This window comes from Gallinula chloropus (genome assembly GCF_964237585.1).
Source record: "Gallinula chloropus genome assembly, chromosome: 2".
NCBI classification, from domain to species: Eukaryota; Metazoa; Chordata; class Aves; order Gruiformes; family Rallidae; genus Gallinula; species Gallinula chloropus.
Genome location: NC_140086.1, coordinates 678,111 through 694,335, shown reverse-complemented (window position 1 = coordinate 694,335; position 16,225 = coordinate 678,111). Strand labels below are relative to the sequence as shown.

At 49.0% G+C, this 16,225-nt stretch overlaps 1 protein-coding gene across 1 annotated transcript; it reads right to left on the bottom strand.

Annotated features, from left to right (window-relative positions):
- Positions 1 to 204: 204 nt before the first annotated feature.
- Positions 205 to 10,439, bottom strand: FAM83H (family with sequence similarity 83 member H). Its single transcript, XM_084260297.1, has 4 exons — positions 9,987 to 10,439; positions 7,258 to 7,422; positions 6,786 to 6,910; positions 205 to 2,878 (listed from the first exon to the last, which is right to left on the bottom strand). Exons 1-4 carry the CDS (start codon positions 10,431 to 10,433, stop codon positions 232 to 234), a joined length of 3,384 nt encoding a protein of 1,127 aa, XP_084116423.1. The 5' UTR covers positions 10,434 to 10,439; the 3' UTR covers positions 205 to 231.
- Between the last annotated feature and the right edge of the window lie 5,786 nt (positions 10,440 to 16,225).

Below are 16,225 nucleotides of genomic sequence, written 5' to 3'. Positions count from 1 at the left end.
CCCTGAGCATAATATAAAGAGACTCTTACTTTGTTTCTTTGGTTTAAGCATCTTGGCAATTTAATCATTTCATGTGAAACATACTGTGATAGAGTTGCCTGATATCACATGACTTTATTGAAAGTATGAAGAGTATGAAGCCTATGGTGCTTACAGCCATCATAAACAAGTTACTTCCTCATTTTCCTTTGACAGTCAGTGCTTATATGGAGTTAAATAGTATTTCCACGATCACTTTTTGGTCTTGAAGGTCCCCAGGATTTTTGGCATGAATTTTCCCATCTTCTTGTCCTTGGCATCTGTGTCATACTCCTCTTCGCTTTGACTGGCGTGTTCGTCCTTCTTGCAGAACACCTCAAACCGACTGTAGACTCGCTTCTCCTTCCTCATGTTCTCCATTTTTTTCAGGAGGGTATCTCTATCCTCCGATGGTTGCCGCTGGAGATTTCGCTTCTGGCTCCCAAAACTCTCTGACCTGTGTATGTTACAGCTTTTCTCCTTCTCACCCTTCCTTTCCAAGCTTGTGGTTGACTTAGAAAGATCAGGGTTGCTGGTGGATGGCAGTTGCTTGGCCAGTTCAGCTCTGTTCTTCTGACTGTTGGCAGAGATTTGTTCCAAAATCACCTTGGTGTCATCACGGAGGTTGCTGCTGTACAGGATGTTGGCTGTGGATGAAGGGAATCTCCCCTGTGTTGGCTGGCTGCTTTTGGGAGGAAGTGGTGTTGCAAATTTATGGGTCTTTTCTTCCTCCATCATTTCCTGACAGTCTCCTATGGAAGATCGTTTGAGAACCACAGCCTGCTTGTCAGATTTGCCACTCTCAGAAGTGGGCTCCTCCTCCAATTTCTTGTCACCTTTTGGATTCAAAAGCTGCTTCAGCCGTAGTGACCCTTTTCTTAAAAACTCCATGGGATTTTGTTCTTGTTTTGAACAGTCTTCCTCAGATTTATTGAGGGAGCTGTCAGATCCTTGACTTCTAGATAAGTTTTCAAGAACTGATGTGGTACCTGTCCTAATCTGAGGTTTCTTAAGTTCTGTACTGACTAATTTTTGAGTGTCTTCTTTGAAGGTCACTCTTTCCTTCTTCTCTGGAAGAGTCAATTTCTGAGTGTCTCCTACAAATATGAGACTCTCTTTCTCTGGAAGAGCAGGTTTACTGTCTATGGGGTAAAACCGAGATGATAATTTGTCCACCTTAGTGCTCATATGTGCCAGGGCATCTTTACTCAATGTGTCAACAAGCTGGGGGCTCGATGAGGTCAATCCAAATGGTCTGTCAGCCTCTCCATGCATTTTATACGTACTGCAGGAGTCTTTGGATTCTAGTACCCTGCTCTCCAGAATCTTGTACTGCACAGATTTGGTACATTTCTTCTCTGTGTTCTGTGATTCTTCCTGCAGGTAACTGGAAACAGCTTTGGTATGAGTGACTGTCGAGCGCTCTGGGTCTTTGCCCACAGCTTTGTACTTCTCTAAAAGCTCTGCCACTTTAGATGAGGCAGCTGTCTTAATAGTTTCATTGTCTTTTGTCAACTCACTGGACATCTGCTCCTTTTGAATCATCTGAACCTTTTCTATGGTAGTGTTAGGCTGATCTAATTTGGCAGCACTGAAAATCAGAGAGGACCTGAGTCTTGAGCTCCTCTGGATCAAAGGATTTATCCTGGACCTAAAGGCATCTTGTTTCGTTATAGGGGTTTCTTCCCCTACTCTGTCAGGATCTGCAAATTCTTTGGCACTTTCAATCCCCAGTGACTTGCTATTAAAAGCCATAGGGGATTTGAATGCTGGGATGAGGTCAGTGGGATGCTTTGTGAGGGTATCCCCAATAACATCATTATATGCCTCCGATTCCATAGGCATTGGTAGACCTTCTTCTGGTTCAGACTGGTATGCACTAAGGTATGAAGAAATCCTCCAGTTGCGTAAGCCTGTTCTATTCTCCTGTGTGCTCTTGTCTTCATCCTGGTCCTCATCTTTGTCTTGTAAGAACAGGCGTTGTTCCAGGCTTTGTTTCTGTGTAGGAGAAGTCTGGCAAATGAATTTCTGTCCTATGTTCTGCCTTCTTAACATCATCCCCATCGGGCCATTGCCTGCAGCATTCAGCTGATCAGAGCTGTGTCTCACTTCCCTGGAAGAATTTGAAGGCACGTAATCCAGCCTCAGGGGGAAACCCTCCTGTGGAAAATTGGATTCAAGTTCAGGGTACCTGGGTCCCTCTCCATAGTCTTCCAGTTCGTTGAACCCTGGCCTACCACCTCGGATTCTCTCAAAGAGTCCCTGAGGTCTGCCAGAAAGATGGGGATGTTCAAACTGGTACTGGTAGAACTGATCTTTCTGAAAGTGACTAGACTGGATTTTGAACTCGTCCATGTTGTTCATGAACATCTGCCTGGCATACTGCTTGGAAGAGGCAAAATTCTCAAATGTTCCCTCTGCAAAACTGTGTCTCTTGAAAGCATCCAGCTCCAGCTGCTTGGAACGGAGAAACCCTCTGACAGGATCCATCTGGGAATTCTCCATTTCCACCTTTTTATACATTCTCATGGCTGACCCCTCCACAGTGTGGCGCAGCAGGTCGTCCCGCCTGAAGTTTGACAGGAAGTACCTGTCCGGATCCACTCTGTCCATAAAGGAGGGGAAAAGATTGTCATCCCTCTGGAACATCAGCGGTGCTTTTTTGGGGAAGAAAGGCATATTATTGCCAAAAGGTGCCATGGCAAATGTGTTCTCTGCCTTTGCCAAGACATTGGCTGGAGGAACAAGAGGTTCTGACTGTGCAAACAGAATTCTGAATTCTTCGTCGAAGCTGGCCACCAGCTCTCCCTGGAAGATGTGGGCAATGCTTCTGTGGATCTTCTCAAAAGACCACATAAAACTACAAAGAGAAACAGAAGTCATGATAATGCATTAACACCGAGTTACTTGACTGTACCACGGGATCATAGAATCATCATGGTTGGAAAAGACCTTCAAGATCATCAAGTCCAACTGTCAGTGCTACAGCGTCGTCACCACCACGTTACATCACAGCACTTGCTTGCCTGAAGAAATTTCTCTGGTACTATTTACGGCTCAGGCAGCCAGTCGTTACACACTGTTGTTCCCAAGCCTCATAGTTATGAACTGATTTGGCATCACAGCTTTGCAAAGAATTTTATAAGGCAATAAGCTACTTCTGTTCTAAAAAAGGCAGTTTAGTAGCAACAGCAAGAGGGCAAGCTGATGATAATCCTTACAGGAAGCAGATGTTCCTGCAATTACTTTTGGCTGTAATTGGGTTTTACAACTAAAGTGCTGTGGCCATCTTTAAAAAAAGGATCAACTAGGGAGCTACGGCACATCAGCTTCACCTCAGACTGAAGAAACATTGTGGAACAAATCTTCCTGGAAGCCATTTCCAGGCACAGGAATAACAGAAAGACAACTGGGATCAGGCAGCAGGGATTTACCAAGGGCAAACCCAATCCCATTGCCTTCTCCAAATGGAAGTCTGGCTGCAGGACAAGAGGACAGCAGGCAAGGAGGGTTTTCTGGCCTTTAACAGGAGTTTCCACATGGGCTTTACATAAATATCTCTGTAGCCAAACTGGAGCGCTGCAGGCTGACTGCGTGTGCCCAGGGGGAACAGGGAAGTGGTTGGGCTGTCAGGCTTAATGAGTGGTGGTCAGTGATTTGAAGTCTGACTGGGGGACAGTTGTAAGTGGTGTTCCTTGGGGAAATAGTCCTTAACACTGTCATTAATGACCTGGACAACAGGACAGTGTGCACTCCTGGCCAGCTTGCAGGTGACACCAGAACAGGGAGATGATGCAGTCGATGTGCCAGTCAGGGGGACCTCAACAGGAACCTCATGAAATCCAGCAGAGACAAATCTTGCACCTGGGATGGAACAACCCCGTCACCAATACGGGCTGAGGATGACTGATTAGAAAGCAGCTGGGATGAAAATGGTGTGTGGGTTCTGTCAGGCACCAGACCGCAGCACCTTTGCAGCTGTGGGGGCTCAACATGTACAGGGATGCAGTAGTAAAAGTGCAGCCAGCAGGTCAACAGAAGCAATTATTCCCCTCTGGTGAGCATCTGTGACACTGTATCTGGAGTACTGAGTTCAGTTTTCACAGAATCACAGCATGGTTGAAGTTGGAAGAGACCTCGTGCAGTCAGCTGGTCCAAACCCACACACCCCCAACCCCAGGCAGGGCCCCCTAGAGCCCAGGACTGTGTAGAGATGGGTTTTTAGTATCTAAAGAGAGAGACAGGTCTGCAGGAAACCTATTCCAGTACTCAATTAACCTCATAGTAAAAAACTGTTTCCCTATGTCCAAAAGGAACCTTCTGTGTGTCAGTTTGTGCCTTCTGCCTCTGGCTGTGCCACTGGGCATCACTGAAAAGAGCCTGGCTCCATCCACCTGCTGCATGCCTCCTTCAGGTGTTGATAGAAATTAATAAGATCCCCAGAAAAGCCACCTTCTCTCTAGGCTGAATAGTCCCAGGGTGCTCCAGCCCCTTTGTCATCCTTGTGGCACTTTGTTGGACTCTCTCCAGTCTGTCCATGTCTGTCTTGTACTGGACACAGTGTTCTGGGAGTGGCCTTACTGCTGTTGAATAAAGGGGAAGGACCACCCTCTCAATGCTTTGCCTAGTGCAGCCCAGGATATCATCTGCTGCCTTCACAGCAAGGGCACGTTGCTGCTTGTCTTCAATTTAGTTCCACCAGGACCCCCACATCATAGAATCCCCAAGGGTCCCAGAGCTCCAACCCCCTGCCACAGGCAGGGACACCAACCTCCAGGCCTGGAGCTACACAAGGTTGCCCAGGGCCCCAGCCAACCTGGCCTTGAACACCCCCAGGGACGGGGCACCCACCCCCTCTCTGGGCAGCCCCTTCCAGCCCCTCACCACTCTCTCTGAGAAGATCTCTCAGATCCTTTTCTACCAAGCTGCTTTCCAGCAGGGTGCCCCCCAGCACATACTGGTCCATGGTTTCCTGGTTTTAGGCTTCCCAGTACAAGAAAGCTGTTGGCAAAGTAGACATTTAGCAGAGGGCTACCAAAAGGATACCAGGGTGGAGTGTGTTAGGGACAAGGCAAGGCTGGAAGAGCTGCGCTTGTTCAGCCTGAAGAAAACTAAGCTAAGGATGGTGGGATGGGATGGGATGGGATGGGATGGGATGGGATGGGATGGGATGGGATGGGATGGGATGGGATGGGATGGGATGGGATGGGATGGGATGGGATGCGATGGGATGCGATGGGATGGGATGCGATGGGATGCGATGGGATGCGATGGGATGCAATGGGATGCCATCCAGAGGGACCTGGGCAGGCTGGAGAAGTGGGCCCAGGTGAACTTCATAAGGTTCAACAGCCAAGTGCAGAGTCCTGTCCCTGGTTGGGGACAATCCCCTTGACCATACAGGTGTAGTACTTTTGTGTGGCTGGGTGCTGGTGGAGAAGGGAGTGGGGCTGCAGCTGCTTCTGCAAGGAGCAGCAAGAACCTTTCCCCAGGCTCGACAGCCCTAAGCCACCTTGTGTAACTTTGCAGGTGGCTTTACTTTGAGCAGGGATGTTGGATGCTACCAGCAACTGAACTGGAGAACTTTCAGACCAAGCTACAAAAGGTTCCTATTACCAGCATAAGACTTGTGTTTGCCTTCCTATATGATGTTATTTGAGGAGCTCTTGAGGCTGCAGGGCAGGAAATAGTGGCACACTGGGGTGGATTTTGATTATGAGCAAGGATGTAAGACATGCTGTGGTCTAACAAAAGGAAATGGGATACAGTAACACACACCCCTTGACTGGCCATGCTGGAGAATAACAAAGGTATAGTATAGTTATTAGTAATAAAGACAATATTTGGTAATAATAAAGACGATAAAGGTAGTTCTGTACAAGTAACCTGCTCTTGAAATGTAAAGGCCTCTTTGGTGTCTTTATTCTGCTTTGGAGGGAGTTGTGGGATTGTCAGTGAGAGCCTGTGAGGAGACCAGAGGCAGTGGGCTCAATCTGGAACACGAGTTCTGTCTGAATGTAAGGAAACAACACCCCTGTGCTGTGAAAATGTCAAAGCCCTGGAAGAGGTTACCCAGGGACCACGTGGAGATGCTACCCAAATACCTGAGCACAGGCCTGGGCAACTGGCTGTGGGCTGCCCTGCCTGAGCAAGGGGGTTGGACCAGCTGACTGCCAGAGGTCCCTTTCAACCTCAACCACTCTGAGATTCTGTGCAGGAGGAGGAAGACATTCAGCATTATGGAATCTGCCTTCCCATGTCAAGCTTTCTTTTCCTGGAGATGGCTAGACTTCTGCCTGCTCATGGGAAGCAGTGAAGGGATTGCTTGTTTTGATTTGCTTGCATGTGCAGGTTTGCTTTAGCTCCCAGACTGTCTTTATCTCAATCCACAACTTTTCTCATGTCTGCCCTTCCGATTCTTTCCCACCTCCTGCTGGGAGTAGTGAACAAACATCAGTGAGTCTTGGCTGACTACTGGGGTTAACCCACCACAACTTCTAATTACTGCATCATTTTTACAGATCATTTACAGGCGTGTTGTGAAGAATGTGTGGGTTCTGGTGCCTGGGCTTGAGGGCTTGTTTAATTGGTGCATGTACCTGAGTTGCAAAATGATGTGTTTTTCCTGAAAACTGCTGCTCAGTAACTGTCACTGAGACAAACTCCTGTCACTGATGCTCGTTTGGAGGAGCCAACACACTGCTTTACCCATGAGCTAGTCTTGTTCTCTCTGAGACTGGGACACGTACCATCGCAGAGCTGCTCACCTGTAGTTGCCACTCAGCACCACCATGCAGTCCACCAAGAGGAACTTCTCCTTCACGTGGCCTTTGAAGGACATCCCTGTGCGGCAGTAGTAGGTTGGGCCAGAAACTGTCCTCACCCTTAGGAACTGCAAACCAGACAAGGCATTGACTCAGTTGGAAGCTGTTACTTCCCTCCCCCTGCCCATCCTTCTTCCCCTTGCTCTTTTAACTTCCACCCTGCCACTACTTTTATACTCAGCGCCAGTGATTCTGCCTGCACACACAGTGGAGACACAAAGCCTTTTGTTACCGTGTTCTTAGCCTTCAGCCCTATACTGTTGTGCCAGCTCTCCTGATTTTCTTCATACTTACCTTTCACAAGGCTCTGGCCCATTTTCCCCTTTCTCAGGTTCTTCCTGCCATAACAGCCCCCTGTGTCCCAGGACAGACCCTGCTCTGGGTGTGAATTAGGGCAGGGCAGGTTTCTGCTCACCTCCACATAGTTAAGATTGACTCTGCATTTAGCAGCTGTATCAAGGAAGAGCTGAGAGTTCATTTCATCCAGCAAGATATAGACAGGCACCCTGCGAGCGGCAGCATCCAGCACCTCAAACAGCAGGTCCACATCAGTGAAAATGTCCATCACGATGGCTACCACCTAGGAAGAGAGTGCAGGAAAGAGATCAGGGATCTGTGCCTGCTTATGTCCCAAATGACCCTGTTCCCCAGCACCTCACATTCCAAAGCTGCACTGTCTCCATGTCAACGTCCCCTTCAAACAGGAGCCTTCCCATTTAAAGGTTCATTTAAACACTGAGGGCCCCAGAACTGGGAGCAGCATTGCCATCTAAGGTGCATATTCTGTACATGAAGAGGGGAGGGAAACATCATTGTCATTGAGCATTCCCTCATTAATCCAAAGATAGCAGGTATTTTCCATGGTTCTATGAATTTTCTGAATCATAGAATCATGATTCATTACAGTTCTATGATTTGAATCATAGAATGATGATTTTGAACCACACTGGAAGGTTGTATTGAGCTGCTTGGACACTACCTACTCACTCCTTCCAACACATCCATGACATTTGTAGGCAACTTCGTGGCCAAGGCTCATCAAGCCACTATACAGCTGCATCTATACGCTCATAATATGGGAAGCAGCTTCAAGGCTCTAACATAGAAACTCAGAATGGTTTGGGCTGGAAGGAACCTCAATGGCCATCTAGTGCTATCCCCTCTGCCATGGGCAGGGCACCCTCCCCGAGCCCAGGTTACCCAAAGCCCCATCCAACCTGGTGTTGAACACTGCCAGGGAGCCAGGGGCAGCCACAGCCTCTCTGGGCACCCTGTGCCAGGGCCTCCCCACCCTCACGTGGAAGAATTTCTTCCTTATGTCCAATCTAAATCTACTCTGTTTCAGTTTAAAGCCATTTCCCCTTGTCCTGTCACTACCTGTCCTTGTAAACAGTCCCTCCCCAGCTCTCCTGTAGCCTCTTTAGGTACCCAAGGCTGCCATAAGGTCTCCCCAGAGCCTTCTCTTCTCCAGGCTGAACAAGCCCAACCCTCTCAGCCTGTCCTCACAGCAGAGGTGCTCCAGCCCTGGGATCATCTTCATGTCCTCCTCTGGACTCACTCCAACAGCTCAGCATCTTTCTTGTACTGGTGAGCCCAGAGCTGGTCGCAGCACCCCAGCTGGGGTCTCACGAGAGCAGAGGGGCAGAATCCCCTCCCTTGACCTACTGGTCACACTGGTTTTGCTACAGCCCAGGACACGGTTGGCCTTCTGAGCTGCAAGCGCAGACTGTCAGCTCATGTTGAGCTTTACATCAATAACACCCCCAAGCCTTGCTCCTCAGGGCTGCTCAACCCATTCTCCACCCAGCCTGGAGACCCACGTGCAGGACCTTGCACTTGTCCTTGCTGAACTCCATACAGTTCACATGGGCCCAGCTCTCCAGCCTGTCAGGGTCCCTCTGGACGACATCCCTCTCCTCCAGCATGTTAACTGCACCACACAGCTTGCTGTCACTGGCAGACACGCTGAGGCTGCTGCTCTCAATCCCACTGTCCATGCCACTGATATTAAATAGTGCCAGTCCCAGTACCCTGAGGAATGCCACTTGTCACTGATCTCCATTTGGACACTGAGACCAGGACAAGTCTTTGAGCACAACTGTGTTGCCAATTCCTTATCCTCCGAGTGGTCCACCTGTCAAATCCATGTCTCTGCAATACAGAGACTGGGATACCATGCAGAACAATGTCAAATGCTTTGCTCAAGTCCAGGTATATGGCATCTGGATAACCAGATGTCCTGTTTTGTTCTGGAGGGGGCCCAAATTTTCCCTTAGCTGTCAACAATCACCTCCTTGCCTTCCATGTGCCTCAGCATAGCTCCCAGGAGGATCTGATCCATGATCTTGCCAAGCACATTGGTGAGACCAACTGTAGTTCCCTATGTCTTCCTTTTTTCCCCTTTTTAAAACTTTTCCAATCCCCTTTTCTCCCTGTCCTCCCCAATTCTTATTTTATTACTGTGTGAGAATACATGATGGAAGGTGTAAGGAAGATGCAGCCAAACTCTTCTCAGCATTACCCACTGAAAGGACAAATCACAGAATCACCAGGTTGGAAAAGACCTTTAAGATCATCCAGTCCAACCATTCCCATCCTAAGCTAAATCATATCCCTAAGTACCTCATCTACCCTTTTTTTAAACACATCCAGGGAAGGTGACTCAACCACAACCCTGGGCAGCCTGTTCCAGGCCTTAACAACTCCCAAGGCACAAATTAAAATACAGTAAATTATACTTAAACGTAAGAAAATCTTTGTTTACAGTAAGCGTGTTTGAACAGTGGAACAGATTGCCCAGAAAGCTTGTGGAGTCTCCATCCTTGGAGATACTCAAGGACAACTCTTAAATAATTCTCTCTAATCCTCTCTGAGCAGGGGAACTGTCTGTCTGTCTACAGAGGTCCCTTTCAACCTCAAGTATTGGGTTATTCTGTGAACTCTTTCTCTATTTCAGCACGGCCTTACACACTTTTCCATAAGACCAGAGGCTAGCTTTGACACAGTATTTTCACAATCATTCTTTTCCTCTGTCAGGTCCTAGGGGCAAAGCTAAGGGAATTAGCAGAGGACCTGATGCATTCTGATTCCTCTTTGACAGACATCATTTTACCTCTGCTCCAGCTGGCCTCTTCATTTGCTCACCTGTTGAGCTGCTCGAATCATCCTGCGAGCCTCCTCCTTAATGCTGGGATTGTCCGGGGGTGGTGGCTGCACGAGGGTTGTCACCTCTGTTCCCCTGAACCCAAATACCATCGGCCATCCCAGGTCAAGCTCAGGAACAGCGAGGTCTGAGTTCATGGGCCAGTAAGTCCCAGAGGATCCATCCATGTCATTGTCACCTGCCGGGTCTGTGGAACCTTCCTGGTTGGCATACTGCGGTTTCTGGAGATTCTGGATGATATGATCCACCTCTGAGTTGCAAAGAAAATCAGGGGCTGCCTCCTCTGATAGAAAGCGTTGGTAACTTTCTTTGCCCTCTTCAGTAAGCACATCCAGAGCTAAGCGGTAATACTCCTTGTAATGGGGGGGGAGATAGTTAGGGTCGAGGGGATTGTCCCCCTGTGAGGAGCTTTGGGATCGACGAGCCATGAGGGGAGGGAGAGCTGTAAGGAGAGAATAACCAACAGTGAGACCAGCTTCACTCCAGTGACAGGCACATCCAGCCTCGTGACTGGTGAGAGCTGGGGGTTCAGGCTGGCAAAACTGAAAGGGAAGAGATACAAAGCACACAGAGTGATGGTGGAGAAAGTTCATTCCAGATGGATGGGGAGCCTTAAATTAGACACAGGCGGTGATCACTTAAGAATTACTGTAACACAGATAAATGCTTTTGAGCAAAATAAAGAACAAACCAGATCGGGAGCACTGTGAAGAACAAGAACGATGCATCCCACAGAATGTCCAACTTTCTTCTTCAGGCTGCCAATTGCTAAGCTTAATTTTGCCTTTTGTTTCAAAGCGGCTCTTTTTACACCTCTCTGAAGAACAATGCTGCTGGTTATTAGCTGAACTCCATTAAAACTCATTCCCAAATGCTACAAAAATTATTTACTGTGTGTAATACAGCACTAAACCAAGCAGCATACGCATTTGTACAAATGCACTCTCTGAATCCTTATGAAGTCAGTGTTATAATCACCTCAGCATATATGAGTAGAAGCAGGGTGTAAGTGGAATGCGGGCAAGTATAAGGGTGTCCTGCTGTTGTGACATGGCCAGAAGTCAGAGTAATCTTCATGAGATACAGGAAGAAATAAAAACAAGGGACATGATGCTTTTCCAGTCTCTTGATAGGAAAAGTCTGAAGCCAAAAGAGCTCATGTTCAGTATCTGACAATTGTCTGTAGGAAACCTATTATTTGAGACTACAGACAAATGAGATTTTAATGAATTTTTGAAGAAAAGCTTGTCATACCACAAATACACTTCAATAAATAATATCCTACTGATCTACAGAGAACTCCAGAGCACTCTGGTATCTGACTGCCAATTAATTTAATGCTCAAACATATTCTTCCTGGCACCCCAGCACTGATATGCCAACAGAGGCTTCCTCTTGCTCAAAAAGGAGCGTGGCTGTCACTGACCACTCAGGCAAGGCTGCATGAAGAGCAAGTGTGAGCGTAGGGGCTGAGAGTGGCTGCTATTGCCATTGCCATCCAAGACCTCTGCTCCCAAAATGGGATTGCCATGGATGTGGGAGGACAGGAAACAAGACTTCAGGCCCATAACATCACTCTGTAATAGCTGTAAGTACAAAGCTAGAATACGTTCAAGATGAAGTGGGTTTTTCCTACCTGACTACCTGCACAGCACAGATCAGCACTGAATTACTCCTGCCTCAGACTCCCACGAGCTACTCCTGCTTCAAACTGTAACACCTAATAGAGCTGTGTGACACAATGGTTCCTAAGGACCTGTGGTAGTTAATAGATCTTGAACAAGCAGGAAAAGTACCAGTGAAGAAACAGATTTGATGCAAAAGCAGAATGATCCTCGTGGACCTCTCTAAGCTGCTGGCCCCATGGAGAATCACGGAGCGTCAGGAGCTGGAAGGGACCTGGAAAGCTCATCCAGTCCCAGCCCTGCCAGAGCAGCATCACCCAGACTGAATCCCACAGGAACACATCCAGGCAGGTGTGGATGTCTCCGGAGGCGACTGCCCAGCCTCCCTGGGCAGCCTGTCCCAGGGCTCCATCACCCTCGCAGGGAAGGAGTATCTCCTTATATTGACACGGAACTCCCTACGCTCCAGCTCAGCAAATACGCAGCGGGAGGGGCTGTCCTGGTGGGACAGACGGGCGGTCCCGGGAGGGTCCCTGCCCGCGGGGCACCCGCGCTGCGGCACCGAACGGGGCGTCTCGGGAGACCGCTGCCTGTGCCGGGCGGGGACGGGTCGTTCCGGGTGGCGGCGCCCCCGGGCCTGGGGCGGGGAGAGGTGCATTAGCACCCGGCCCCGGGGCCGTCAGCCGCCGCACCGCTCGGCCCCTGCAGAACCCGCGGAGATCACCGCTGCCGCGGGAGGCAGCGCCCAGGCAGCGCCCAGGCAGCCCGGGGCAGGCGGGCGGGTCTGCAGCCGCCACCTCTGCAAACAGGTCCCGGAGCTCGCAGCAAACTCCGAACTGGATCGCGCCGGAGCAACAACAGGCCCGGCTGACTCGTCAGGCTGCGGATCTGCAGCGTCACCCCGCTTGGCTGCGAGGAGCGAACCAGGAGGGAGATGCGGAGCCTTCCCCGAAGTTGATGCTGAGAAAGCACCTTTAAGTCCCACTTGGAACGCACCTCCCGCCTGCTGAGCCTGCCATTCCTGTGTGTGCCTGGGCAAGGCTCTGCTCGTTCAGCCTCCTGGCTGTCTTCAGGTGGTTTGCATTTCTTCCAAAACAGACACACAAGTCTGAGAGCTGTGAAATACAACCCGTAGATCATGTTTCTGCCAGCACAGGTTAACTTGTGACTCGCAGAAATAACAGGACAAGTCCCTAACAAACAGCCACAGTAAATTTAAGGGTTTGACCATTGTCCTGTCGCAAGGAAAGGCAGGAAAACTGGGAAAAAAGGCACCGTTTTCTCCCAAGAAGAACCTCGATCAGCCTGATCCTGAGAGGAAATGCTACAGCTGCTCCCTTTTAAAGCATGGCTGTCACAGACTTTGGGGCCCCTCAATAGACCCTCATTTTTAGTTCAGAATAAAGTTCAGGAAGATTCTGAAGATTTCCTACTTTTGCCTGGGTTGTGTGATGACGGCAGCAGCGGTAACGCTGAGTGGGCAGCCGGCTGTGTGTGCACAGATGAACCCTACAGTGTGTTCACACAAGGTTGGTGCCCCCAGGTAGCCCCGGGGCAGCAGCACGAGCACTACACAGAACCTTGGTGTGTATGCAGTGAGGTGGAAACACTTGGGATGTGTGTCACGGCTGCATGTACGCGTAAGCAAGAGCAGCAGTTCCCACCATCTCTGCTCACTGCACTCACTGGACATGCACTGGAGTGTATCTCTACAGAATCCCTGAACGAAGTGGATCAACTCTGGTTTGGAACAGCTTACACCTCACCAGGGTTCTACTTGAAAAAAATAAAATACTCTGTGACTTCTAAGAGAAAAACGAATTGCTGAAAAGGATTCCAGGGAGTGAGTGACAGTCTTGGGTAGTACCTGGAATTCAGGAGGATACGGTCCTGTTTGCCCTTGTGATGCATCTGCTGGTGTAAGTGCCTGCACCTTATGTTTGTGCAAGATGGGAAGCTGATGGTCCACTGATACAGACTGAGAGTCTGCGGAATAAACAGTTTCAAGAATGACTGGCTGTGTCTACATCTGTAAGAAAAGATTACAATGTCTCTGGATACAAGTGAGAGTAGAACAGGTTGAAGTTCGTGCATGTAAGGAAATAAAGAGGTGCTGCATCCCTCTGCTCATCTCTGTGGCCTCCTCTGGACTTGTTCCAAGAGCTCCATGTCCTGAAGGAGGTGATTCTACCTCCCTTCACTGCTCTTGTCAGCTCCCATCTGGAGCACTGCATCCAATTCAGGTCCTCCATACAAGAAAGACGTGGACCTTAGAGCAGGTCCAATGGAGGGACATCAAAGTGGTCTGAAGGCTGGAACACCTCTGCTATGAATAAAGGCTGAGTTGGGCTTGTTCAGCCTGGAGAAGGGAAGGCATGGGGATAACTTCCAATACTTAACTAATAATTTAAGTAATCTGATATCCTTCTACAATAAGGTCACTCACATAGTGGATGAAGGGAAGGCAGTGCATGAAGTTTTTCTGGATTTATGTAAGGCTTTTGATTTTGTCCCTGATAACATCCTTCTGGACACACAGCCCAACTGTGAGATAAGGAGGTACCTGGTGTGCTGGACGAGGAACTGTCTGGAACAGCTGCAGGCACACGTTGGTAGTGAATGAGGCTACGTTTGGTTGATGACCAGTCACCAGCAGTGTTCAGGGATCTATTCCAGGGCCAGTACTGTTCAATATTTTTCTCAACCACCTGGAGTCAGGAGTTGAATGTGCCATCAGCAAATTCTCTAGCAACACCAAAATGGGAGGTGCTCCTGATTCTCCCCAGGAACACGGGCCTTGCCGAGGGATCTGAGTAGGCCGGAGCACGGGGCCATCGTCAGTGTAATGAACTTTAACAAGCAGAAATGCTGGACCCTGCACTGGGACAGAGTAACTCTGGGCACAGTAGGAACTGGGAGAGGAGAGGCTGGACTGGTCCCCCTGCAGAAAGGGGCCTGGGGGTGCTGGCTGGCAGCAGGCTCAGCAGGAGTCAGCAGTGTGCCTGAGGGCAAATCGCACCCCGGGTGCATCAAGCAGTAAGACCAGCCGGTCAAGGGTGGGCACTATCCTGCTGGATGAGCCTTGGTGTGGCCTCACCACAAATCCTGTGGCAGTGCTGGGCCCACAGTTTAAGGCAGCTGTGAAGGGCCTTGAGTGTGTCCTGAGAAGGGCAACCCAGCTGGTGAGGGGCTGGAAGGCAGGTCCTGTGAGGAGCAGCTGAGGGCTCGGGGTTTGTCTAGTCCAGAGAAAGTCTGGGAAAAAGGGGGCTGAGGGGCAACCTCGATGTTCTTTGCAGCTTCCTGAGGAGGGGACATGGAGAGGGAGGTGCTGAGCTTATAGCAGCCTTCCAGTCCCTGAAAGGTGCCTATAAGGAAGCTGGGGAAGAACTGTTCCCAAGGGCATGGAGCGATAGGACAAGGCGTTTAAAACTCAAAAAGGGCAGATTTAGGCTGGATATTACAAAAAGGTTCTTCAGTATGAGGGTGGTGGATCACTGGCACAGGCTGCCCAGAGAGATGGTGGAGGCCCCATCCCTGGAGACACTCAAGGTCAGGCTTGATGGGGCTCTAAGCAACCTGCTCTGGTGAAGATGTTCCTGCTGACTGCAGGGGGGTTGGACTAGATGACCTCTAAAGATCCCTTCCAGCCCAAAACATTCTATGATTCTTGAGCTCTTCTCCCAGGGACCCAGGGACAGGATGTGTGGGCATGATTCAAAGTTGCATCAGCAGAGGTTGAGAGTGGTCATTAGGAAGCATTTCTTTACTGAGAGGATGGCCAAACATTGGAACAGGCTTCCTGGAGAGGTGGTCAATGCCCCAAACCTGTTATCTTCTGGTCAGCGCTGAAGTGGTCAGGTAATTGGACTTAATGACTGTTGTACATCACTTCCAACTGAACTATCCTATCCTATCTTATCCTATCCTATCCCATTCCTTTTTTCATGGGAGCTTATGAGAGAGACTTTTTGCTAAGGCCTATAGTGACAAGACAAGGGGAAACAGGATTAATCTGAAAGAAGGTGGGTTTAGACTGGGCATAATGAAGGAGTTTTATACAATTAGGGTAGTGGTACACTGGACCAAGGTTCCCAGGGAAGTTGTGGATGTCCCATCACTGGAAGAGTTCAAGGACAGTTTGGATGGGGCTTTGATCTAGTGGAATCAGTTCTTGCTCATGACAGGGGCTTGGAACTAGATGATCTTTGAAAGGCCCTTCCAACACAATCCTTTCTATGATTCTGTGATTCCATTAATTGTTTGGCATGCTTTAATTCCCTTATTTGCAACAAGAACTACACTAGGTTGATGAGTTCTCAGCTTGCATGCAGAATGTTGGGGTTTATACACATACATAAAATTGATAGGATTGTTTTGCGTGTCACCATTTGTAAGGTCTAAAAAAGTATGGGTAATTTCACATCTCAGGAACTGGCACTAGCATAATCCTGATAATGTTCCTCCAGCTTCTCATGTGCTACCTACAGTGAACATATTCCATGCTTTGCATGGCAGGAGATGCACAAAATGTTTGATACTCTTTCAGTCGTCTTTCAAACTACTGTCCTGTCCATCTAAGAAGAGAAGAAAGTAAC

Excerpts from the sequence above, each read along its gene's own strand:
- FAM83H (XM_084260297.1), bottom strand. The coding sequence starts at position 10,433 with ATGGCTCGTCGATCCCAAAGCTCCTCACAGGGGGACAATCCCCTCGAC. Across the intron at positions 6,911-7,257 it reads TCAATCTTAACTATGTGGAG|TTCCTAAGGGTGAGGACAGT; the intron begins GTGAGCAGAAAC and ends TCTGGTTTGCAG. Across the intron at positions 2,879-6,785 it reads GTGCTGAGTGGCAACTACAG|TTTTATGTGGTCTTTTGAGA; the intron begins GTGAGCAGCTCT and ends TTCTCTTTGTAG.